Source organism: Penicillium longicatenatum (assembly GCF_028827895.1).
Source record: "Penicillium longicatenatum strain IBT 33135 chromosome Unknown contig_11_segment0_segment0, whole genome shotgun sequence".
NCBI classification, from domain to species: Eukaryota; Fungi; Ascomycota; class Eurotiomycetes; order Eurotiales; family Aspergillaceae; genus Penicillium; species Penicillium longicatenatum.
The window spans coordinates 1795756-1819250 of NW_026643117.1; the positions used below are offsets into that span (position 1 = coordinate 1795756).

Genomic DNA, 23495 nt, shown 5'->3' on the forward strand with positions numbered 1-23495 from the left:
ATAGAATACCGTCTAGTAGGAAAAATACTAGGAAACAGGTGTACCAATTCAAATGAACCCAGCAAAAAGAAAAGAACGCTGTCTGAAATCCAGAACTCCCAACGAAACAGCGAAATGCAATCGTAAATCGTATCTCACAACATCAAATCATTAAGACATGAGAATCAGCCAAAGCAGGAGGGAGGTTTCCACGAGTAAAAGCCTCCATTAGGTGTAAGGGGAATAAGAGTGAATTATATGGGGATTGTTCGGCCAAAATGCAGATGATCAAGTGGGGAGAAACATGCTGGAGGCCATCTTATCGACATCCGAAACAGCTGATGCAGCTCGCTCACGTACTCGTTTTGTGAGGTCCATGTCAGTGTCGTCACCGATAAATGTCCACTCCTCGATGTCGTCTATGTCATCATCATGATCTGGAGAGGCTTTGGCGGACGGAGTTGGTGAAAATGGGGTAGCTGAGGCATTGGAGCGTTGCCGTGCAAGGGTCTTGGCGTATTCGAGGTCGCGGTAGAGAGACTGGATAGCAGTGGCCACTCCGTCTTCCTGTCAGATTAAAATGGTCAGCGATATGGACTGTTGAAGAAAATGGAATGTAACTCACACTACGGATCTGTATGCCCAAATTACGAGCCTTGACAACCATTCGCTCACTATGTGTCGCCTCCCAGATTGCTCGTGAGAAGACACTGACGTTGAGCTTCTTCATGCAAATTCCCACCCCGAGGTCCTCAACTCGGGAACCGAAGAAAAATTGGTCACCAAAGAATGGTTTAATGATGGTTGGTACACCTGCACGAAGACTCGCGCCAGTGGTTCCTGCACCACCGTGGTGGGCCGCAGCATCAATCTGCGAAAAGAGCCAATCGTGAGGCGCAGATTGAATCTGTAGGATGTCTGAAGGGAGTGGAATCTCAACCTTAGCACTAGAGGGGTCACCTAGTCGATCTGACCATCCTTTTGAAAGAATACACCTCACACCTGCTTTCTGAACTGACTCGATGACAGTCCGGGTCAAAGCAGCAGGGTCTGAGACCACAATCGATCCAAATCCAATGTACACAAGCTTCTTGCCGTCGGCACGGGCACGATTGATGAACTCCGAAAGCTCTGCCGGAGGAGTCCAATCTGATCCCTCACTTAGGAACCAGTAGCCCGTGATTCGAATCCAATCTGGAAAATCAAGAGGCGGTGGCACCACCGAAGGCGAAAAGTTGTACAGGAATGGAACTTTGTTCTGTTGCATCCTGTCCAAATTAGTGGCTTTAAGCCCCAGCTCCTTGTTGCGCCAGCGGTTGACCTGGCCGGCGATTGCCTTCCAGAATATATTATCAAACATCACGTATGTGAGATGGTTGTAGTAGCCACCCATGCGATTCTCGGGTACAGCAAATGCATGTGGATATGCTCGAGTTCTTGACCAAGGCATGGTGAACCCACGGAAATATGGAATTCGAAGAGCTTCCGCGATATGGATTCCAGCCATTGCACTCGGCGATTCGATGAGAAGATCACTACCTTGGCAGCTGGACCAAGCAGACGATAATAGATCGTCAATCCAGCCTCTGAATTTCGAAGAGGCCTCTCGGAGGAAGGAGTAAGTGAACATGCCGTTCTCCACGCAAATCCGCATCAGTTCTGCAGGATCACCATCAACGGGCGCAAAGTCAATGCCGTGCTTCCGAATCCAAGGCTCAAATTCAGCATGGGTGGCTATCTTTGGCTTGTGGCCCTCAGCAATAAGCCCCTTACACAAAGCAATGTAGGGCTGTACATCACCCCGGGATCCGATAGTCAGGCAGGTAATCTTCAGGGGCTGAGGGGGCTTGAAGTTGATGATGGAAGCACGGGGGTCATCGAAGAACGGATGAATTTCAGACGAGCCCTCATGGAGCATTGGATGCACTTCATGCTCCTCAGGGTTGTCAAGTCGAGCCTCTTGAAGCATTTGATGTTCAGTCTTCGCTGCCTCGACTTCCTCACGCTCCTCCTCTGCCAATAGGCCTGACTCCATCAGGAATTTGACCGACTCCAGGTTCTGATGGAGTGTGACTGCACAGTCATCTCTCCCATCAGAGGCATTGAATTCAAAGAAGAGCTCTTCATGGCCACGAATGATGACAACTAGTCCGTGGTAGCCAAATCGAAAACCGTGCTCTTTCTCCACGTTCTCAATGTCCTTCAGAGGCAAGATCATTTTGGTGCGAGTGCCAGGGATCAAACTGCGAAAGCAGAGTTTCCTCTCACTGACATAAATCTTGCCGTAGAGGGGTAGCATTCGATGTAGATAAGCATAATATGTTGCTTGCAGTCTCTCGGTCGATGGGAGAGCGAAATGAGCACGGAACCGGTCACCATGGTTAGCATCTGTTTCCTCCTCTTTGGGGTCCATCGTTTGATCCCTTGGTATCACGCCTTCAGTCTCGCCATAATGCCTCTGTCCACCAATCCACATGCCAGATACCTTTTCGATGTAGCCCATGGATTCAGTTGCCAGCAAGCTACTCATCTGCCGGGATCTGCTTTTCAGATATTCCGCAAATCCAGCAGCGCGTTGGAGGGGGTACGATCCAGCCTTGACAAGATCGTTCAGTGGAACGTTTGCTGGTGGGCGCTGTGTCAACCTCTGATTTGGAGCGTTGGTCATATCTCGGCGTGTCGCCGAACCTAACCGAGCAGATGTTGAGCGAGCCGTATCATCAGATCGCCGCTGGGCAATATCCCCAGCATCAGATGAGCGTCTTGGTAGGGACCGCATGGTTGGTGATTGGAAAACATCACTCCGGTTGAGAATTTGACTTGCTGATTCAGTTGTTTCGGTCATAGAATGTACGACATGCGACGAATCTGTCCCCTGGTCCGCAGAATGGGCAAATGAATCGGCGATACTTGTACTCCGCTCGCGCGATGTCTGATCTTGCTTCGGGATCTGGCTATCCGACGATCTCCTGAGATCCGAGACAGTTGCATCAGGCTGGATTTTCTCAGATTTAACATCTCGCGAATCTTCTGACAGATCCCTTGCAGGAGATGAGCCCACTAGACTCTTTAAATAATCCAAGGCCTCCTGGCCTGAGTTGAAGAAAGAGAAAAAGTACTAGGGGATGAAGTCAGTATTTTATAGACAATGTCCAAGGCTTCAGGGTTTTAGGGGAAACAACTTACTTCATCAATGGCGAAATCCTCATTACTGTCCACAACTCGGATTTTGAAGGTCTCAGCAAATTCCGCCATAGGGCTCTCTTCCAGGTCAATCACATTCTTGATGGGGAATGATACTTTGACGCTATCTCCCTCGTTGTGAGACCTGAAGATAACCTTCTGAAGTGCCTTCACCCACTCTTTTGCGCTCGTGGCACTATCTGCACGGAAGTAAATTGTTCGCTGGTCCGTGCTGACTTGGAAGTCCTTCACTTCAGCGCCTTGGATTTTCGGCTCTGCAAGGGATGCGGAGATCCCATATCGAAGATCCACATGGCCACTGGGGAAGTACAGATTGGAGGGATCGGCATAGTATGACAGCACATCACCCCTCAGAACAAACCAGTACCGGTTATACTTCGGATTTTTCCGTCCACGCTTCGAAACATAGCCTGATTTGATGGCGACGCTGGACTTTTTGGGCAAATATGCATAGAAGCAGATATGTCCTTCTGTGACGTACATGTAGCCTTGGAGAAGCATACTTTGCAGCAATGCACATGCATATTCGACCAAGACTTTTTCCGGTCTTTCAAAACCAAACATCTCCATTAGTCGTGAGGAGAGGGCAGAGCCTGCAGTTTGCGGTCGCTCTTGACTGGGGGTTTCCGGTCTCGACGGTGGATTTTCAGGCTCAGTTGCCGTGTCGAATCGATTCTGTGCCTGCACCATCCGTGAAAGAACGGGGGCTGCTCGTGGCGTAGCACTACGAGCTCGCCTCAGAGGTAGGGTGAGTACTGAGCCGCTGGGGGTTGACATTTCCTTCTCCTCATCCTTTGAACTTAGGGAAGGTAGCTTGCGCACCGCTTTATTCTCCGATATTGTTTTGCGATGGCGACGACCTCGTTCTTCCGTTTCATCTCGTGGATTTAATCCATACTGCCCACTAGTATTGTGATGTGATGAGGATTCTCGAGTTATAGGGTCCGACCGGTTTTCTTTTCGTTTCTCGTCCGATTCGTCGTCGCTCGAATCTTCAAACCGCGCCCGAAAGTCGGAGCGAGAGCCCACAGCGGCGATCATGGAAAATAACGACTGTTGCATATAGTGCATGTTTCCATCTCGAGAGACCATTCCCTGGGGTGGAGCTGTGAAATCCACTTGGGCATCTGCGTCGTCCTTGAAACGTTCGGGAAGCCGATCGGGAAATGGCCGCTGTACCGAAGAGACTTTCATACTGGCACTCATTCTGTGACCTCCACGCCGTTTGGCGTCATCTAATACAGTCCCCATCTTAACGGATGATATGGCGTTATAATCGATGAAAGTTGGTAGCTGCTTGGGAACGTTGGGATGTTGGACTGCAAGGTCGGAATCAGAATCACGGGTGACAGCTCCTGATAGGACGATGGGGGATGGACACGTCAGGTGGGCTTCGGTGAAGAGTTGCCCAACGAGCTATCCACACTATCATAGCAGCATGTGAGGAGAGAATGAGATGGATTGCACGAGGTTCTAGTCCAGAACGGCTCAAACGGGGGCGATAAGCGGGAGCGATAAGTCAAAGAAGCTCGGACCTCCCGGTCCACATGCCCAAGACACCCAAGGTACTTGTGCAAGTTACTTCGATGGGCCTGAGTATAACAATCAAGTGGAAAGGACAGAGAAAAGATAACAAAGCTCAGAGAATATTGCTTCCTGTCATAGACATCTTCCATTATTTCTAGTCTGGGGTTTCAGGCCTGGTCCACTTTATTCTGAGATCTCCATATAAAATGACTCTTGATTAACCTTAAAAGGTCATCACATTCTTTGTCTAGTCTCCTTGTCCTGTACTCAGCTACGTATATCTGTGCGCATGTAAGCAAGTGTCTCCATGATCTTCTGATGCAAAGGAAGCAAATGGAGCAAAATGAGGCAATCAGATGGCCTTGCATGTGACAGTGTCAGGTGATTTGGTGCTTTCATAATCATGTCACCCTGCAGAGTCATATATACAGAACTAGTCAATTTGAGTTTGTTAAAGAGATCTTTGAGCATGGTGTATCTGTACGCAGTGCATACCTGTAGAAAGACTGATGTTGGGTGGATGGAGATTGTGGAGGATGTGGACTCGAAATATGTGGGGAAGAGCTAAGCATCGTGGATCCCCTGATCTAAGCCTTGGTCAACTTGACAACACTTCAATCTATGGCCTCGTCTTGCCTTGACTCAACCAAAACAACCTTTTAGCACAAGACAAAGACGACAAGCCAAATTTGGGCTTGATGACCCCATATAACTTTCAAATGATAAATTCTCCGTCAAGCCGACCCCAGACTACCAAACCACAACTCTATAGCCGACAACCGACCAGCATCAAGCCACGACCAGCCACCAAGATGTGACTGATAGCATTGAGTCAAATGCCCGAACGCGCGGTCTGAATCCTTTTCACTCCGTTCATATTCAAGCCATACGGTACGGCAGACTAACTCGCCTGTCGGCTCCATAACATCATCACTTAGCGCTAAGGCGTGCTCGTGCGTGCGAACGAGCCTATGTCTACCTTATCCTCCATTTAGATCGCGTAATTGCAGAGCACGCAAATGCACCCCTGTACATACTCACCATGGCCCGGTCCGAGCCAAATTATCTTTTATATGTAGCCGGCTTGAGTCGCCCTGGCTGAGGATCGACATCGGAGTTTTCTGTACTCTATACCACAGCTTTCGGAAGTCCCCGATCATCATGGGGCTCTTTTCCTTCCCTGAGCTGAATACCCGTGTGGGAACTTGGCGTGCTTACCACCTCGCTGGCATCGTTTTGTTAGTTCTGTCTTTACTTAACATAGTTGGATGGGGCGTGAGAGCTGACCGATTCACAGCATTTCTTCCTTCCTGTCAGGTTATGATGCTGGTATTGCCGGCGGTATCCTCACTTTCGCGTCTTTCGAGTCCGACTTCCGCTACACTTCCGCACATGAATCTAAGGTCTCCTCGCTTACTGTGGGCCTGGAGCAGCTAGGATCCTTCGTTGCCGCAGCTTGTGTCTATCCAATCACCAATAAGTATGGACGCAAGTGGACCATAATCGGTGCCACGGGAATTTTCTGCCTTGGCGTCATTATCCAGGTTATCAACACACACTCGCTGGCAGCCTGGTATGTGGGCCGTGTTATTGCTGGTTTGGGGATGGGTGCCCAGAGTGTGGTGATTCCCATGTACTCGGCAGAGATGACTCCCAAGGAGATTCGTGGTCGTTGCGGTTCTTTTTACCAGTGGATGTATGCGTGGGGTGTTTTTCTCGCATATTGGGTTGACTATGTAAGTTTGGCTCTCTTTCCATGAGGCAAGGATTACTAACGGTCAGATCAGGGTGTGAAACAGAGTGCTTCAATTTCTGGTACCTCACGCGAGTGGCAGATCCCCGTTGGTCTCCAATTAGTGTCTGGAGGTGCCCTTTTCATCCTATCTTTCACGCTCCCGGAGTCAATCCGTTGGCTTGCAACCCAAAATCGCAACGAGGAGGCCTGGAAATCAATCGAGTGGATCCGTGGTGGTGATAACCAGAAGACTCGTGACGAGTTCGCAGAAACGCAGCTCGGTCTGCAGGCGGAACGTGCTGAGCGTGAAGGCTTCTCTTTCCGCGAGCTTCTTGAGCCTGCTAACCGCCTGCGCTTCTTTGTCGGGCCTCTGCTATTCACCTTCCAGAATGCCACAGGAAGCAGTGCCCTCGCAGTCTTTGCGCCGCAGTACTTCAAGCTTGTTGCTGGTGGCAATTCCGATATGCTACTTACTGCCTTGTTCGGTGCCATGAAAGTTATTGCGTGCTCTTTTTTCATTTTCTTCCTCTCAGAGCGTCTGACTCGTCGTGGGTCTCTAGTTGGCGGTTCCGTGTTCATGGGCACCTGCATGCTGATTACGTCGTTGGTTGTTGACAAAACACACACGACCATTGATGGAAATGTCACCTCTGCTGGAAGGGCGACGGTTGCCATGCTGTACCTTAATATCATGGTCAGTCTATATCCCCATTTTCCCTTATGACTTCTGCTAAATCACACTTAGGTGTACAACTGCTCTTGGGGCCCTATGCCATGGGCTTATGTGCCAGAGATCTTCCCGACTCGCATCCGTGCCATGGGATTAGCTGTCAGCATGCTGGCGCACTGGGCGACATCATTCTGTTTCTCGTTCGCCAGTCCCTACATGATCAAAAATGTAGGTGCAAACACCTTCCTGATCTTCATGGGCTTTGACTTCGTCGCTGCTGTTTTCTGCTGGTTCTTCGTGAAAGAAACTCGTGGAAAGAATCTTGAGAAGGCTGCCGGTACCGAATGGGAGGCTGCTGAGCGTAGCTCTGATGATGACGAGGAAAAGGGTGGTGTGATCGGTGCAAATGGAAAGAAGTTGCAGCTGGTCAGCGTGCATGAGAATTTCCACACCAACCTGCATCATTCCAAATAAGGGTTTTCTGATCGAATTATGCCAACGGTGTATTAGATATCAACCCTGGGATGTCGCTAACTTGACACGTACTACCTTATGATGAATTAAACATTTTAATGCTAGAGCGGATATGGTCTTACAGTGCTTTTTTGAATACTAGTCTTGATCAAGATTCCATCGTAATCGCATTTGAAATAGTACATTGAAGTTGTGCTGCATGTCATAGAAACGAAGATATCTTTTAGCTAAACAGGATATAAACAAACCCTAACACCAAATCATGCCTTTGTCTTTTTCCGCTTCTTCTCCTCGCCATCCTTGTGTGACTTTTTCGACTTCTTATGGCCCTGCTCTTCCTCCCCATTTTCTGTGTGCTTTCTTGACTTCTTCCGGCTGGGCAAACTAGTCGTCTGAGCAGCATCTCCATCGGTGTGGTGATGCTTCCGCTTGCGCTCCTTCTCTCCAGAAGGAACCTTGAACGAGGGCTCAGCCTCGGACTCTGAGTCCGAGCCCAGAGTCTCCGGCGGGGCAGGCAAGCTTCCGAGAGGCCGGAAACGCATCTTCAAGTGCTTCGGCTGGGGTCGAGCGGGCTTGACAGTATCCCGGAGTGCTTCCACCGCTGCCTTATCGGCTTCTGGTACACCCATCAATTCCTGGATGTGGTAAGTGGGGATGTTGTCGGCTTGTTTGCGGTATTTCTGGGTCTTCTGGTCAAAGGTAAGCAGAGACTTTCCCTGCTGAACTTCCTCGCGCAGCGATTCAGCCGGGATACCGTAGTTTGCGCCGTCGAAGGAGAGGATCGGCTGGCCCTTGGCGATCTTGGACATGGAAATCTCCTTGACCTTCGACAATGGGAGGAAAGATGGAGCTGTGATATGCATGACTTTCTTTCCGTTCAGGTTGGAGAGGATAGAGGAAGAGGTTGAGGATGGCGGGGCTTGCTGCTTTGCGGACTTGAAGCCAGGAGGAGCCTTGTAGGGCTTGGGGCCGATAGCAATGATCCTGGAGTATCAACTGTAAGCATTTGTGCAAATAACCCATATCATACTCAATTTCTTTCTTGAGAAAAAGAGGACTTACCTTTTAGCAGGAGTCTGCACCTCTGGAGCATCCTCGCTGGTGTCCATGTCACTGGAGCTTTCGTCGCTATCGGACTCCGAACCAGACGAACTTGAGGAGTCTTCAACTTCCTCTTTTGTCTTTGATGCGCCCTTCAAGGTTTGTTTCTGCTTGTTGTCCGGCTCGGGAGAGGAAGAGCGACTGGAGCTGCTGTCGCTCGAGGAGGAAGATGAGGCGGCCATGGCGACTATAGGCGTTCTTGCTCAGTTGTCGGCGATCTAGCTGGGTCTACCTCGCGAATTGGGATGGCCGAAGACGAGCTTGGAAATTTGTGGCTTAACCTTAAAAGGCAAATTCGCAGATCCAAGTTAATTGTGATGTATCGCAACCCGTATAGCCACTGCGACGTTGAAAGGACTTCAATTGGAGGTTTCGCGGATCTTTTTTTTCTGCTCCGCGGGCGCACGGACCACTCGCCAACTTTTTTCCTTATCAGCTAGGAACTGCATTATCGACCTTCCGTGAATCTCGAATTGACGCTGTCATGATGAAACGCAAGGCTGAGAAACAACAGGGCGCTGGTACGATTTACAATTATTTTGGTGGTTCTGATTTTCCGCTAATGGAGCTTCCTAGGCCCTGTCAGTGCCATCGCGGCTCGCAAAGCTCGGCAGCAAGCGCAAAATGTGACGGCATCGAAAGTTGAAGTAGTGGTTGAAGCGCCTGCAGAACCACCTTCAAAAAGGCCGCGACGATCTCTTGAGGCTGATCAATTGACCGAGATGAGTGGCACAGAGTCCAAGGGTCGCCAGACAAGATCAGCCAAAAACCAAGAAGTGCCAATCGCTTTAGACACAACCACAGGGCGGCCAAAGAAAGCAACCCAGGCCAATCCCTCAAAATCGGAGCCCGAGGTACTGGCAGCTCAGGAGGAACTTGAGAATGAAGATTCGGAGGAAGACATCGCTGGTGGCCCGGAAGAGATGGATGAGGATGAGGTCGCATCTGTCGCTGGTGACGCCGACGGCTACGAATCTCCGACAGAAACAACTGAATTGCAGAATTTCCCCTTGTCCAAGGCTAGGCTGAACAAGAACAGCATAGTCTATGCGGATGATAGTGTTCTGTGTATTCGCATCAAAGAAAAGACGGTAGGGTTGTTTGCTTCAACTTCAATCGAACAGCGCTAACCATTGTTTAGAATTTGGCTCTCATAGGTCAATACGATCTCTGGGTCAAGCGGGGAGTTGTCAGCCTTATGGGCGCGAAGTTGCATCCCTCTCCGCGGGTATATAGGGTCTATGCCCCCTCAACACACTCATTACCTATTATCAAGTGTGTCTCTGGTGTAGACGGCGAGGCAGAGGTGCAGATTAAATCCTGCAATAGTGGTCTCTCTCGTCTTCGGGACGTGTCTCCGCTGTATCAGAAGATCTGGAACGGACAGAATACCACTGCGGATAAAGCTACTCTGAAAGGTGCATCGAAAAATTCGCGGCGGTCTTTCTCAGTGGTATGTCAGCCACAATTGATTCTTCGAGCTCTTATTGGGATCTAAGTGCTAATTTTTTCTCTAGCTGTACACATCGGGAGAGGATCCCTTGAAACGCCATCTGCGGCCTCTTCATCTTGACAAAAAATGGAGCGCATCCATGAAAGCGCTGTCTCAGCGACAAGGGCGCCTTCGAGTCCTCGTGTGCGGTCCCAAGGCGTCTGGAAAGTCTACTTTCAGCAGATACCTGCTGAATCATGTTCTCAGCCCTGCTCCCGAAACGGAAAACGGGTTCACTAACACCGATGGTGTTGCGTTCCTTGACCTGGATCCAGGGCAGCCAGAATTCGCGCCTATGGGTCAGGTCTATCTCGCACACCTCCGGGCTCCATTCTTTGGCCCTCCATTCACCCACCCTTCACTCGACTCTCGCGATGGTCAAATATTACGAGCTCATCATATCGGGGCAACCTCCCCGAAAGAGGATTCTGACCACTATGCCCTGGCTACAATAGATCTTCTGGATCATTACCACTCATTGCTGGCACAATATCCCCAATGCCCTTTGATTGTTAACTACCCGGGCTGGATTTTCGGGCAGGGATTAGAGGTGGCCACATGGCTGGTCAAATGCCTCGGCCTCTCTGACGTTGTCTATATGAGCGAAAAGGGTCCCCAAGAGGTCGTGGAGCCTCTACGATTTGCTGCAAATGAGGCCCGGGTCCCGATGACCATTTTGCCATCCCAACCAACTGACTTTGTGAGCCGTTCGAGTGCTCAGTTACGCTCAATGCAAATTCAGTCCTACTTTCACTCATCTCATATTTCGGTTATCAGCAGCCCGATTTGGTCGGAAACGCCTTTGTCCCGCACGAGGCCAATGGCTGTGGATTACGCTGGATCGAAGCAGGGTATCTTGGGTATTATGGTCATGGGCTCCCAGATCAGCCCCGACATGCTCCGTGAGGTTTTGGAAGGGGCTGTTGTCGGATTAGTAGCGATCGAGTCCCCAAGTGCGATCATGGCTGCCCTGCCCACTGAATCGGCTAAAATGCCCGCCGACAACTCAGAGGACGAGAGTGATGACCATATGGACATGGACTCAGAAGAACATCAACTGAATAGCTCAGACTACTTGTCTCCCGCCGAAAGCATTGTCAGAACACCCGAGGGTCTGCCATATTTCTTCACTGGATCTGGGAGCTGCACCCCTCTGAACCCCAAGGCTTCCAACTGCCTTGGTCTTGCACTGATTCGTTCCGTGGATGTCAAATCACAAAAGATTGAGCTCTCCACTCCTGTTCCATCTTCTCGTATTCGCGAGGCCATTGAGCAAGATCACAGCCTCATGTTGGTCCGCGGCCAGCTGGATAGTCCTAATTGGGCTGTCAGCGAAGAATACTACGCTGCTCGGGCTGCGGAGCGACGCTATCAGCAGGTTGTTGTCCGTGCCAAAAAGGGTGGAGAGTCTGCTGCAGACACAACGCGACACAATAAAACACTTGCGCTACTTCGGGACAGGATTCGCCGCGCAAGCAATGTACCCTGGATGAAGGTTGTGGAAGATAATAGCCGGCATCAGCGGGAAGCTAATGCGCGACGTGAGAAATCTCTTTGGAAACTGAGAAAGAAGGCTTACCCAGGCAGTGACAGTGAGCCAGATTGGTAACCTCTAACTTTTCTCCGCATGTTATAGTATGCCATTACCTCAATCAAATAGACATACCCAATCGAAGCTCATTAATCGCGTTTTTGTATAGATCTAGGGCTGTAATCGATAAGGCTTCACCGCCTGCCCCTCATCATGTGGGCGGTGAACCCCCAATCAATCCGATTGACTCAATTTTTTCTTATCGGCTGCCCCTCTATAAAATTTGGAAATTCTTTTCCCCATTGCATTCTCCGGGGGAGCTTGTTCCTGCAGATTATTCACGATCTTGTTTAGCTCCAGGATCATCACCCATTAACATCATTTACCTCTGGTAATTGAACTTCTTCACAATGTCCTCCGAGTCTGCAGTGATCCCCCACAACGCCTTCGACACCATCCTGGTGCTCGACAATGGCTCTCAATAGTATGATTTCCTCCCATTGTACCAAAATTTATGCTTGGTTTGACTCATTCGGTCCCGATATTCTAATGCACATATTTTCTGCAGCACCCACCTTATCACCCGCCGTCTGCGTGAGATCAACGTCTACTGCGAGATGCTTCCTTGCACCCAGAAGCTGGCCGACCTTACTTGGAAGCCCAAGGGTGTCATCTTGTCTGGTGGTCCCTACTCCGTGTACGAGAAGGACGCTCCCCACATTGACCCCGCCTTCTTCGAACTTGGTGTCCCCATTCTGGGAATCTGCTACGGTCTTCAGGAGATCGCTCACCGTCTCCACGCCGACAACGTTGTCGCCGGTACCGCCCGTGAGTACGGTCACGCTGATCTGAAGGCCACTCGATTCGGTGGCCACGTCGACAAGCTCTTCGAGGGTCTCGAGGATGCCATGACCGTGTGGATGTCCCACGGTGACAAGCTCTGCAACCTTCCCGAGGGTTTCCACACCATCGGAACGACCCAGAACTCCGAGTACGCTGCTATTGCCCACAAGTCCGACCCTGTTTACGGCATCCAATTCCACCCTGAAGTTACCCGTAAGTTTGACTTCCGATGTCTTTTGCTCGATCATGATGCTGACTAGTCGGTCGACAGACACCCCCCAGGGTGGTCAGCTTCTGAAGAACTTCGCTGTTGGCATCTGTGGTGCCCAGCAGACATGGACTATGTCCGAGTTCATCGGTCAGGAGGTTAAGCGCATTCGCGAGCTCGTTGGCCCCAGCGGCCAGGTTATTGGTGCCGTCAGCGGTGGTGTTGACTCTACCGTCGCTGCTAAGCTGATGACCGAGGCCATTGGTGATCGTTTTCACGCTGTCCTTGTTGACAACGGTTGCATGCGTCTGAACGAGTGCGCTCTCGTCAAGGATGTGCTGCAGGAGCAGCTGGGTATTAACCTGACTGTCGTTGATGCCAGTGAGGAGTTCCTCGCTGGTCTCAAGGGTGAGAACGACCCCGAGAAGAAGCGCAAGTTCATTGGTGGTAAGTTCATCGATGTGTTCGAGGCTGAGGCCCGAAGAATCGAGGCCGAGAGCGCCGGTAAGGTCGAGTGGTTCTTGCAGGGTACCCTCTACCCCGATGTTATCGAGAGTATCTCCTTCAAGGGTCCCTCGCAGACTATCAAGACCCACCACAACGTCGGTGGTATTGCTGAGCGCCTGATGGCTGGCCACGGTCTCAAGCTCATTGAGCCCCTGCGTGAGCTGTTCAAGGACGAGGTCCGTGAGCTCGGTCGCCAAATGAACATCTCTGCTGAGCTTGTTGGCCGTCACCCCTTCCCTGGTCCCGGTCTCGCCATCCGTGTTCTTGGTGAGGTTACCAAGGAGAAGGTCGAGATGGCCCGTAAGGCCGATAACATTTTCATCTCTATGATCCGCGAGGCCGGTCTCTACGATGACATTGGCCAGGCCTACGCTGCCCTAGACCCCTCGCGGGCTGTCGGTGTTATGGGTGACAAGCGTGTCTACGCTAACATCATCCTCCTCCGCGCCATCTCCACCCGTGACTTCATGACCGCCACTCCCTACCCCTTCAGCTACGAGTTCCTGACCAAGGTCTCGACTCGCATTGTCAACGAGGTTGACGGTGTCTGCCGCGTCTGCTACGACTTTACCAGCAAGCCCCCGGGTACCATCGAGATGGAGTAAATATTGCCATAAAATGGTTCATTATTGTTTTTTCCAAGGTTAGCTTTTGGGTGGACGGGTTATAGGATATAATAGAAAAGCCTTCCCATGTCGATATCGGATTAGATTTATCGAGTTTATGATTCATGTGCATAGAAGAATTGAGTTCATTTTTCCCATCGTTTTACAAGACATCTAAAGCACCCAATACTTGATGATATAGCTTTCCTATTACCATTGAAACAAGCTCTGGTGACCTGGTGTTATACCATTAAATCAAATTCATGCTAGATGTACTAATATGAGACAAAAATGACCCTGAATTCCGGACAAAATAAAGAAGCAGGATCCATCAACGATTCTGGATGGGAAATGACCGAATTTATGGTATCGCCAACTTTAGAGTCAAGATTGATATCAGAGAATGAACTAAAGCTCAGTCCTTCCAGTTGAGAAATCTAAACCATCTCTTTCATCCTTTTCTCTCTGCCACGATTGAACCATAAGCGCCGCCACATTCCTACCCATCAAAGCACTCGTCTCCATTGTAGAGATAAAGCTCTCAATGCCACTGGTATACCAGACGCTGGGCGCCAGAAGAACCTCTTCAAAAGTCACACGGGGATACATTAGAGGGTATGGATACCACACCTTCTCATGATACCAGCTAACCTCGCTCTTTGGGAGATCACCAATAGTCGTGTTACCAGGACCAGCAGCATCCGAGGTAGAGGATTTAGAGTATTCTATCCCGAATAGTTCGGCAATGAATTCGGCGGTTGGTCGCTCGGGAGAGAAGATTTTATAGACGTAGTGATCCTCTGTTTGCTCCTTGCCATCTTCCACGATGATTCTAGGCACTTCTCGGAGCGTGCTAACACTCCAGAACCCAGCAGGCCCGACGCCCTTCGGGTTTGCGCCAAGGTCCAGTCCCTCAGGAAGGATAGTAAGAATTGTCTCTGGTGGTGAACTTTTGTCATCAAGACCGAAAAACTGAGATGAAATCCGGTGCGGCGAGGCAAGAAGCGTAACGTGAAGTTTAGCATAGGGGATGTCATCTGGTACACGCTCGAGAGGGGGAGAGATCGAGATATCGGAGTACTGTAGTGGTCCAGCGATGACGACTTCATCGAATTCAGATTCATCAGATTGTGTCGAGTCAAGACCAGTTGGCTTAGAGGTAATCCGCACAGTGCCTTCCTTGCTTCTAACAAGTTTGGTGACAGTTGTGTTCAATCGGACTTCGGTCTTAGCAGCTTTTAATACTCCATCAAAAATCCTCCAGTTCCCGCCGTGAACGGATACAGCACCATCCGTTGCCATGCAGACCATTGATTCCAGCCCGTGGATCAGTCCCAGATTCTGTCCATAGTTCACCCGCGTACTCGCTTGGATGATCTCTCGTGCAAATAACTCCGAGATGGAGTTTGCATTAAGAAATGCATCTCCGGGTGAAGCGGTCACGTTGACTAGATTGACGGCTGCTGCTGCCTCTGACAGCGATCGGAACGGAAACAGCGGTTCCTCGTAAAGTTTCAGGAACCTTCCAACAATTTCCTTCATGAGATTCTGGGTGCGTAACGGTGCCAGCCCGTATCTCCAAAATAGCTTGGCGATGTTCCACCAGCTCGAGGAGTTTTGCACTGTGAATACAAACTTGGAGCCATCCCAGATTCCTATAGAGTCATCTGTCTGACGTGGTCTGGCGTGGTCTGCGCCGAGGACGAAAAGGCCGAGGTCGTCTGATGCATTCATGAGGATTTGATTCACTTTTACGAATATTGAAGCGCCCAGCTCGATTGGATAGGCCGGGTCATCGAATGCATCGATTGTTGTCGATCGTCCGCCGATGTACGAGGCTCGTTCGAATACGGTGACATTGACAGGGATGTCTGAAGCGTCTGCGAGCTTCCGCAATTCAGATGCGGCAAATGAGCCTCCAGCTCCAGCTCCTGTATGGGATTAGTAGGTATTCAATGGGTTTTGGGTGGATTTTGGATGGGCTTTCGATTGGAGATCTATCTGGGCTATGGAGCCTACCGATGACAGCCACCCGCTTCGGGGCGGCATCTATGACGGTCTGCAGTGGCTTCTGAGCTGCGCTGCTGAGAGCAAAGAGCATATTCAGGGCAAATAGAGCCCAAAGACACCTCCAGGTCCCCATGATAGCCATGATGGACATGCTTGTAAGCTCCTTGATGGAATGAGGTCGGAGAGGAACCAATGACGGTGTCCAAGTGGGGCGATCGTATCGCTTATCGCAACTTTTTTTTTTTGAACAGCGGGGTTTTGCGACTTGACTCTTCCCAATTCACCATGGATCCCTACGACAGTGACTCCAGTGCCGACGAGGACTTTACCGATACCGGCGTCCTTCTCGGTTACGCCGATGATGAGGTTATCGAGGACACCGTCAGCCACCTAGGCGGTTGGCCGGTATGTGCATAGTTCCATACCAAAAGGACCACACTAATAGACGGAACAGAAATGGCTCGCAGACAATGTTCCCCCACCGGGTGAATTCGCCAACTGCAAGGTCTGCAACAGTCCCATGTTGCTACTCCTCGAGTTGCACGGTGACCTGCCCGACCATTTCCCCACCGACGAGCGCCGCCTGTATATCTTCGGTTGCCCTAGAAAGCCATGCAATCGCAAACCAGGCAGTATCCGCGCATACCGCGCAACTCGCAAGGTCAACCTGAACTCTTCGCCGAACCAGGACGAACAAGAAGGTACCAAGGAAATTGAGAAAGAGACCGCACCACCTCCACCCCCACCCCAGCCCCAGCAGCCTAGGGATCTAGGAGCCAGTCTATTCGGGGCAACCTCGTTGACGAGCAGCGTGTCTGCAAATGCCAACCCATTCTCCTCCAATTCGGGCTCCTCGGGGGGTTTTGTCAATCCCTTTGCGATGCCCAAACCCTCCACAGCCCCGGCACCGGCTCCTACCCCAACCCCAGCTCAATCTCAATCTCAATCTCAATCCGCGAATGCGCTCGCCGAATCCTTCGCTGACAAGGTCCGGATCTCGTCTCCAGAGCCATCAAGTAACCCCGCTCTCACCACCTTTAAACCCACGCCGGAATCATCAGGGGCTCTCGCACCCTGGCCCGAACAATCCGCCTTCCCGTCTCCCTACCAGAACTACTTCCTAGACGCCGAATATGAAACACTCTCACGGCCATCAACGCCCACCGTCCCAGATAACGTTCAAATGGAACCAATGGAAGAAGAAGGCGCCGGTGCCGATCTCAAAGATACGTTCGAGTCCGAGCTCGATAAGGCGTTCATGAAGTTCTCTACCCGCCTCTCTCATAACCCTGAACAGGTCCTGCGCTACGAGTACCGCGGTACCCCGCTGTTGTGCTCGTATGCGGACCCGGTGGGTAAGCTTTTACATCGTGAGCAGTCGGGTCATGTGACGACTGTTGGAGGAGGTCATATGCCGCGGTGTGAGTACTGTGGTGCGCAGCGTGTGTTTGAGGTGCAGCTTGTGCCGCACGCTATTAGTATTCTTGAGGATGGAAGACCTGGTGTTGGGCTTGGGGAGGGAGATGCCGGGATGGAGTGGGGAACTATTATTATGGGTGTTTGTTCGAAGGATTGTGCGCCCGAGGCGCTTTGGCAGACTGGTTGGAGGGAGGAGTGGGCTGGTGTGCAGTGGGAGGAGATGAAATAGATTATACCACTCGAGGTTGAGTCTCGAGACAGAAAATAGATTTCATGAGATTGATATAACAGGTTTACCAAGGTTGTTTCGTAGTGTTTACTGAATTTCCTCAAATATTCCAGGCTCCAAGGTACTATTTACGTATTGATCGGTATGTCTTAGATTTTGAGCCAGATGAATTGGCTCGGCATAGGTATGGTATGAACATCTCTCGCAACAACCCTTCATCCGCTCATTTCAAGCATAAAGCACATTCCAGTAGGGACAAAAGAAACGCCTGCGCCAGATCCCGACTCATCTTCCGAGCCTCCTCATGCGAAATCTATCACCGTCTCACGGAGGATTCATGAACTCATGTCTTTTTTACTTCTCAAACTCTTTGATGCAAGTTCGAGAAGCGAAGGTACGGAGGATGAAAAAGAAACAAAAGGAAATAAAAGTCGCAATGAACCGCTTATGCGGGTTGCTCGAAGCCACGGCGAATCACACGACCGAACATGTCGACGCCGACACGCTCGCTCTTGACCTCGCTGCGGGCCTCGTTCTCCTTGTTAGTAGGAACGGAGACAGCGGTGCCCTCGACCTTCCAGCCGCAGACGTCGGTGACGAACTTCTCAAGTGTCTCACGGTTGCGGAGATCGAGCCACTGCTCCAGGAGCTCGGTGTTGACGGAGCGGAAAGCCTTACCGACCTCGACGGCGATGCGGATGCGGACAAGCTCCTCGAAGCCGGCGACATCGGCGGTCAGATCGGCGTAGAGGTCATCGGAGTTAAGGGTGGACCAGAACTGGGTGTACTGAGCGGACTCGAGGAGAGTTGACAGGCGGGAGAGCTTCTGCACGGACTCGACGAAATCGGAGGTCTGGGAGGCAGCCTGGGCCTCTTGGGTGGTGGGGAAAGGCTGAGTGTGGGCAGGGAGCAAGGAGAGGCAGAGCGAGAAGGCGGGAGAGGGGAACACGGTCAGAGCCTTGACGAGAACGTTGGTGACGGTGTCGGGCTGGGTGAGGTGAGGGTTAAACTGGTAACTATTTGTTACGAAGTACGCGAGTTAGTGACTGGAGCAATCGACGTGTCTTGAAAGATCCGAGCTGAGGACTAGTGCTACCATGCAATGCTATTGCCAAGGTAGTTTCAGGAACTTGAAATTCTCAACAGCCCCATACGCGACAGGTTGTCAGGTAATAGGAAACGCGAATTGAAAAAGATTGTTCATCACATAAACACCAGAAGATATCAAGGACAGCGTCCCAAGGGTATTGATTCAGAGGCGACTCACAGCTTCAGCAAAGCCAAGTTGGCATAGCAGTCGAATGTTCGGTCCTCGCACTGCTGCACCACGTAGTCCTGAAAGACCGTGGTGGTCTCGGGGTTGTACCGATCGAGGCCATTGAGAATGGCATCGATGTGGGCCGGTCGGGTTTCACACTTGTCGAAGGCGACCATCTTGCTGGGTTGACGAGGGGGTTGACGAGGGCGGGTCTTTGTGAGGTTCTTTTTGGTGGGATTTTTGATTGTGGCCCTGGAAGCGGAAGAACCAGATTGGGGTGGTTTCTCCGTCCGAACTATATCCCGTTTCTAGCTTTCGTCTCTCCTTTCAAGGTTAACAATTATTGTCCTAAATAGACATATTATATGGATCTCAACCTCCTTTTTGTGATACATAGCCCAAATATACATGTTTCATATTGATACATCTTGGCACGTACTCGGTGAATTTCTTATACCCGGGGGTCTTTGAACAGGTCTTTGAACAATCATGTACCTTGTGTTTGATTGAATGGGAACTATTAGGACTACATCTCTAAAGATATACACTACAGCCTTGGAAGGACTGTGTTCAGGTCAAATGCCAGGTGGAATAAATAGCTTTAAGATAAATGACTAGTACAATTGATATTAAAAGTATCAGCCCGAAATCGGCTGTCGTTGTCGTGTTCAATAATACATAGAATACATGTCTCTTGATAGCCTCGTCGCATCGTCCAATTCCGGATCATCAGGCCAACCCCCGAACCCATATGCTAAGGGTCCTGGGCTAGGAAAACGAAAAGAAATCAAGAGAAAAGAAACGAAAAGAAAATCAGAAAACAGAAATGCCCAAAGGAATAAACTCCGATCCCTGTCTGTGAGACGCCATAGTCTATGTCCCGTACCCATCATACAAAAAAGCACGAGTATGCAGAGAAAAATCAGATCGCGAAAAAAAAAAAAAAAAAAAAAAAAAAAGTTCAAATCGCTAGGAACCAGCAAAAGCAGCGCAGAAGAGAAACGGAATAAATTGTGCCTGGAAAGAAAACATGCAGGCGGGGTATCTCAAAGGAGTAGATGTCGGTGAAAAGAAAGAGAATCACTAGGCCACGACGGACCTGCGAGGGTTAATGGGAATAGGCTTTGGGCCTGCAATGTCGAGCTTGGACATGTCGATGTCGTTGCCATCGTATTTGGTAGCAGTGGAATTGCGCTTCGAGCGGGCGGCAGCGGAGACGAGGACAGGCTGCGTGGCGCCAGTGCTTTCCTCATCTCCCATTGTACTGCAGACGTAGCGTTCATCAGAAATAGGCACACCACCAAACATCGACCCGAGTTGTTGAAGGAGCGCAACAAAGTGAGCGTGAATCTCGGTAAAAATGTATTCATTACCCACGATTTCGGCTAAATTGCGCGCACGGATCTGACCAAGCCGGCGTGGCTGTCCGGCCGGGTCAGTAGCTCGACCGGTTAGGAAAGAGGACACAGGCGTGAAATGACGACCACCGGGGTTCCCACCGGGGTTAGCTTGTTCTTCGCGCTTCTTCTCGTCTTCCTGGAAACGTTCCGCTGCGCTCACAATTCCCGTTGCGATACGACCGAATGCCCGCCAGATGACGGGGCATGCTCGGAAGGCCCTTCCGGCATCCTTTCCGGCGAGAGCCACTAGAGCATAGCTACGTCGTTTGCCCCGGGCCATCGGGTCGGGCAGACGGAAAATGTAGGCAATCGTGTAGCCAGCGACGGAGTCGCCGAAGCAAATTGGTCCGGAGGAGAGACCGCGGGGTAGGAGTTCGCAGCTCAGTGTGCGGATGGAGGACCGGCGCAAAAGCGCGTAATCTGTGGGGTTCGGTGGGCCCCGGAGCGAGAGGTAGGTAAGGATATGTGAATGGCAGGAGGAGTCGGAGGCGACTGAGGAGGAGTGAAGAGAATCGGGTGGAGAGGCATGAGCGTGAGGATCGGGGGTGTGATCGTCGGCATCAGAGTGGTTGTTGCCGCATGAGTAGACGACTTCCCGGGACCGCAGGACTGGACTGCCATTGTTGGACTTGCCGTCGCGACTGGGTGACGGGAGCTGTTTGCTCACTCCTTCAGGAAGAGACAAGCTACAGCTGGCGCACGTGTCGCCGTCGACGCCACCAGCGCGGGTATTTCGTTCTTCGGGCGAGGCGGGCTGTGGGCGCATGAAATATGGGTGATCTTCAATCTTTTCGACCTTTGCGCCATTGAAATCGGCCGTCGAGGTGCCGGGAGATTTAGGGCGAGGAGAGTTGGACGGGCTGTTTTCCGGGGAATGTTCCGCATCCGGATGGCATTGTGAACAGGCAACTGGGGTGACCTGGGAGCAGATGATTGAGGTCGGACCATGCACTTCGCAGAAGTGCGTCAGAGAAAGCTGGATCGAGATATTAGACATGGCGACAGTATATGAGGAGAGGAAACTCACGATAAAATCCATGGCGGATCTGGTAGGCGGATCAGCAGAACCAGTTCAGGCCATCATAGCGGCAGGCTGGTATGCGCCGGGGAAATATCCACAAACCAGGTTCCCGGGAGAGAGATAGAGATATGTGAAGTGACAAAAGGCGAAACGCGAATGATATAGGAATGGGGGGGGGGGGGGATCTTTTGCCACGGACCAAAGTTACATTTGGATTTCCGCGTCGGCTTCGGTCGAAGGCCGAGTGGAGCCCAAACCAGACTCGTGAAAACCTCCCTTTCTGAGACGATGGAAGGCCGATGGAAGAAAAGAACAACTCCACTTTTGACTCCACTGAGGCTTTTCGATTCCAGTGCTCCGTGGTTACTTGAGGAAATCCTCTTTCCTCCGGATCTAGGGCTCTTTATGTATGTACTTCGCTCTTTGTCCAAGCCTTCTACGTAGTCTTCACTTTTATACTGATATCTCACATTCCGTCTCCTTACTGGTTCCCCCTTCCCCGGCTTCCGTGTTCCCCGTGAGATTGTAATACGGCACCCTCGTTGATCCGTAGGATTTCGATTTCAGCATTGGCTCGGTGGCTCATGGATTAGTTGATGGATAATATATTAACATGTGAATCGTCGGCCCGACTGCAGATGAATTGACGACCCAACGAGTTCCCGTGTTTCGAGAGCACGGAGAATGGTGGCTGCAAACAGGGGCAGTTAGGGATCATAGACCGCCAGATTACTGATCTATCACCTGGACTAGTCCGACAAAGGCCGATCATTTGGTTTTTTCTTTTCTTATTTCTTTTTTTCGGGTTTGTTCTTCCTTTTTTCTTCTGGCTGTGGTCCCGGGGGCTGGGAGGGAGATTGTTTTACAGGTGCAAGGTGCAATCGACTCCGTAAACTATCATTACGCATTCATGATGGATCATTTATCATGTATCGCATTTATTCAGAAATCTACAAACTCACAGTAGGCGGATTCCCAATCCTCCGATTTGCTACCGTATACTGATGTGTCCCCGGAAACTTTACCCTCCACCCTGAAATTAATCTTAGTCCCGAGGATTTCCCTTGCGGCCCCTTCGGTTCAAGGATGATCTGTTGATCGTTGCTGCATTGGGATCCGGCCTTCCAGAACATTTTCCATCTCAGCCGAGATAGCGGAGGACACTGGTCCCGAACTTTAGGGCGATTAGCAACGACAGGGATCTAAACCTTGACTTGCTTCTTCTCGAATGAAGATCCTCGTATTCCTTCCTAAAGGACGCTCTTGGGGGCCATTAACCGCGTTGTCATCTTTCTCAAAACGTCATCACTCTCTGCGACGTTGCCCGCATTCTTCCCCGATCGGCGACTCTAGGGCTCGGAGTGTATTTCACCTGAATCATGATTGCTCAAGCCCTGTATCCGCACCGCTGGGACCGCGAAACAAGTAGCCGGAACGGCGGACAGGGATGTAAACCAGTCTGCGTCCCTAGTCTTGCGTCTAGAATGTCGAAACCCCCTCACTAAACTTGGTCAAGTAGGCAGGCTAAGTCGCAAAGGTACATGAAGGACCCTCGGTGGCGGTAGGGATTACATACACCGGCGTATACGACTGCAGGCCGGATTCCTTCCCCTCACCCCATTTCTCTGAAGGATCCAATGGCGGCTAAGGCAAGTGGGGAAGAGTAAGACGGATGGAACATCGCTCTTCCGAGTACAGTCGAGGCGTGCCGCATCTCCGACAATCTTAGTCATTTATTGTCTGTCAGATCATTGGTTGATCGAGTGGGGATCCAGGTGAAGAACTCGGATTCATTGGTAGGTTCACGAGGCGTCATAAGGAATCAGAGAATCAACCAATGGGGGCCATAGTCTAATGGTAAGGCGTCAGATTCCAGTTAGGAAATTCCTGAAGGTTGGGAGTTCGATTCTCTCTGGCCTCAACTTTTTGTTTTTGTAGACACTATGTAGTGGCTCTAGTTGATGCAGGTACTATATTAGCAGGTACTATATCAGATGCCAAGTCTGAATCCTGTCAGTTTAACTCTACACATACGGTAACTAAGTAATGTAAGTCAACGGTTTTACTTCCTTGTCAGCGTATTAAGTTCGCTCCATAATTTACTGTGGGGAACTCCGAGAGTAGTTGAAACAGGTACGGAGTACATGTTCGGTACATGTGGATGTATGGGAACGCTAGAACCAGCCAAGTCAAGGAATATATTATATCATCAAAATATCAAGTAAGTTAAGCTAATGACTAGTTATATAGTCACCAATCACTTCCACGTAAGTTCTAGGAAA

General features: G+C 50.6%; 9 protein-coding genes across 9 annotated transcripts; 4 read left to right on the forward strand and 5 right to left on the reverse strand.

The window, feature by feature from the left end:
• Positions 1 to 267: 267 nt before the first annotated feature.
• On the reverse strand, positions 268 to 4434 carry atg26 (uncharacterized protein; the record flags this gene model as incomplete). The annotated part of the gene is made up of 3 exons (XM_057111096.1): positions 268 to 546; positions 605 to 3097; positions 3166 to 4434. The coding sequence occupies 3 exons, from the start codon at positions 4432 to 4434 to the stop codon at positions 268 to 270; spliced, it is 4041 nt and encodes a 1346-aa protein (XP_056978322.1).
• A 1437-nt stretch (positions 4435 to 5871) lies between these two features.
• N7484_000676 (uncharacterized protein) lies at positions 5872 to 7589 on the forward strand (the record flags this gene model as incomplete). The annotated part of the gene is made up of 4 exons (XM_057111097.1): positions 5872 to 5948; positions 6008 to 6446; positions 6510 to 7139; positions 7191 to 7589. The coding sequence occupies 4 exons, from the start codon at positions 5872 to 5874 to the stop codon at positions 7587 to 7589; spliced, it is 1545 nt and encodes a 514-aa protein (XP_056978323.1).
• Positions 7590 to 7849: 260 nt separating this feature from the next.
• N7484_000677 (DNA-directed RNA polymerase I subunit RPA34) lies at positions 7850 to 8872 on the reverse strand (the record flags this gene model as incomplete). The annotated part of the gene is made up of 2 exons (XM_057111098.1): positions 7850 to 8573; positions 8652 to 8872. 2 exons carry the CDS (start codon positions 8870 to 8872, stop codon positions 7850 to 7852), a joined length of 945 nt encoding a protein of 314 aa, XP_056978324.1.
• A 302-nt stretch (positions 8873 to 9174) lies between these two features.
• On the forward strand, positions 9175 to 11791 carry grc3 (uncharacterized protein; the record flags this gene model as incomplete). The annotated part of the gene is made up of 4 exons (XM_057111099.1): positions 9175 to 9211; positions 9267 to 9781; positions 9832 to 10143; positions 10208 to 11791. The coding sequence occupies 4 exons, from the start codon at positions 9175 to 9177 to the stop codon at positions 11789 to 11791; spliced, it is 2448 nt and encodes an 815-aa protein (XP_056978325.1).
• Positions 11792 to 12123: 332 nt separating this feature from the next.
• Positions 12124 to 13876, forward strand: gua1 (GMP synthase (glutamine-hydrolyzing); the record flags this gene model as incomplete). The annotated part of the gene is made up of 3 exons (XM_057111100.1): positions 12124 to 12197; positions 12282 to 12769; positions 12828 to 13876. The coding sequence occupies 3 exons, from the start codon at positions 12124 to 12126 to the stop codon at positions 13874 to 13876; spliced, it is 1611 nt and encodes a 536-aa protein (XP_056978326.1).
• Positions 13877 to 14284: 408 nt separating this feature from the next.
• On the reverse strand, positions 14285 to 16028 carry N7484_000680 (putative prenylcysteine lyase; the record flags this gene model as incomplete). Its single annotated transcript, XM_057111101.1, has 2 exons — positions 14285 to 15807; positions 15896 to 16028. 2 exons carry the CDS (start codon positions 16026 to 16028, stop codon positions 14285 to 14287), a joined length of 1656 nt encoding a protein of 551 aa, XP_056978327.1.
• Positions 16029 to 16171: 143 nt separating this feature from the next.
• Positions 16172 to 17534, forward strand: N7484_000681 (small subunit rRNA maturation protein TSR4; the record flags this gene model as incomplete). Its single annotated transcript, XM_057111102.1, has 2 exons — positions 16172 to 16291; positions 16341 to 17534. 2 exons carry the CDS (start codon positions 16172 to 16174, stop codon positions 17532 to 17534), a joined length of 1314 nt encoding a protein of 437 aa, XP_056978328.1.
• A 445-nt stretch (positions 17535 to 17979) lies between these two features.
• N7484_000682 (CSN8/PSMD8/EIF3K family protein) lies at positions 17980 to 18968 on the reverse strand (the record flags this gene model as incomplete). The annotated part of the gene is made up of 2 exons (XM_057111103.1): positions 17980 to 18550; positions 18802 to 18968. 2 exons carry the CDS (start codon positions 18966 to 18968, stop codon positions 17980 to 17982), a joined length of 738 nt encoding a protein of 245 aa, XP_056978329.1.
• Positions 18969 to 19875: 907 nt separating this feature from the next.
• On the reverse strand, positions 19876 to 21231 carry N7484_000683 (folliculin domain-containing protein; the record flags this gene model as incomplete). The annotated part of the gene is made up of 1 exon (XM_057111104.1): positions 19876 to 21231. The coding sequence occupies one exon, from the start codon at positions 21229 to 21231 to the stop codon at positions 19876 to 19878; it is 1356 nt and encodes a 451-aa protein (XP_056978330.1).
• Positions 21232 to 23495: the final 2264 nt, after the last annotated feature.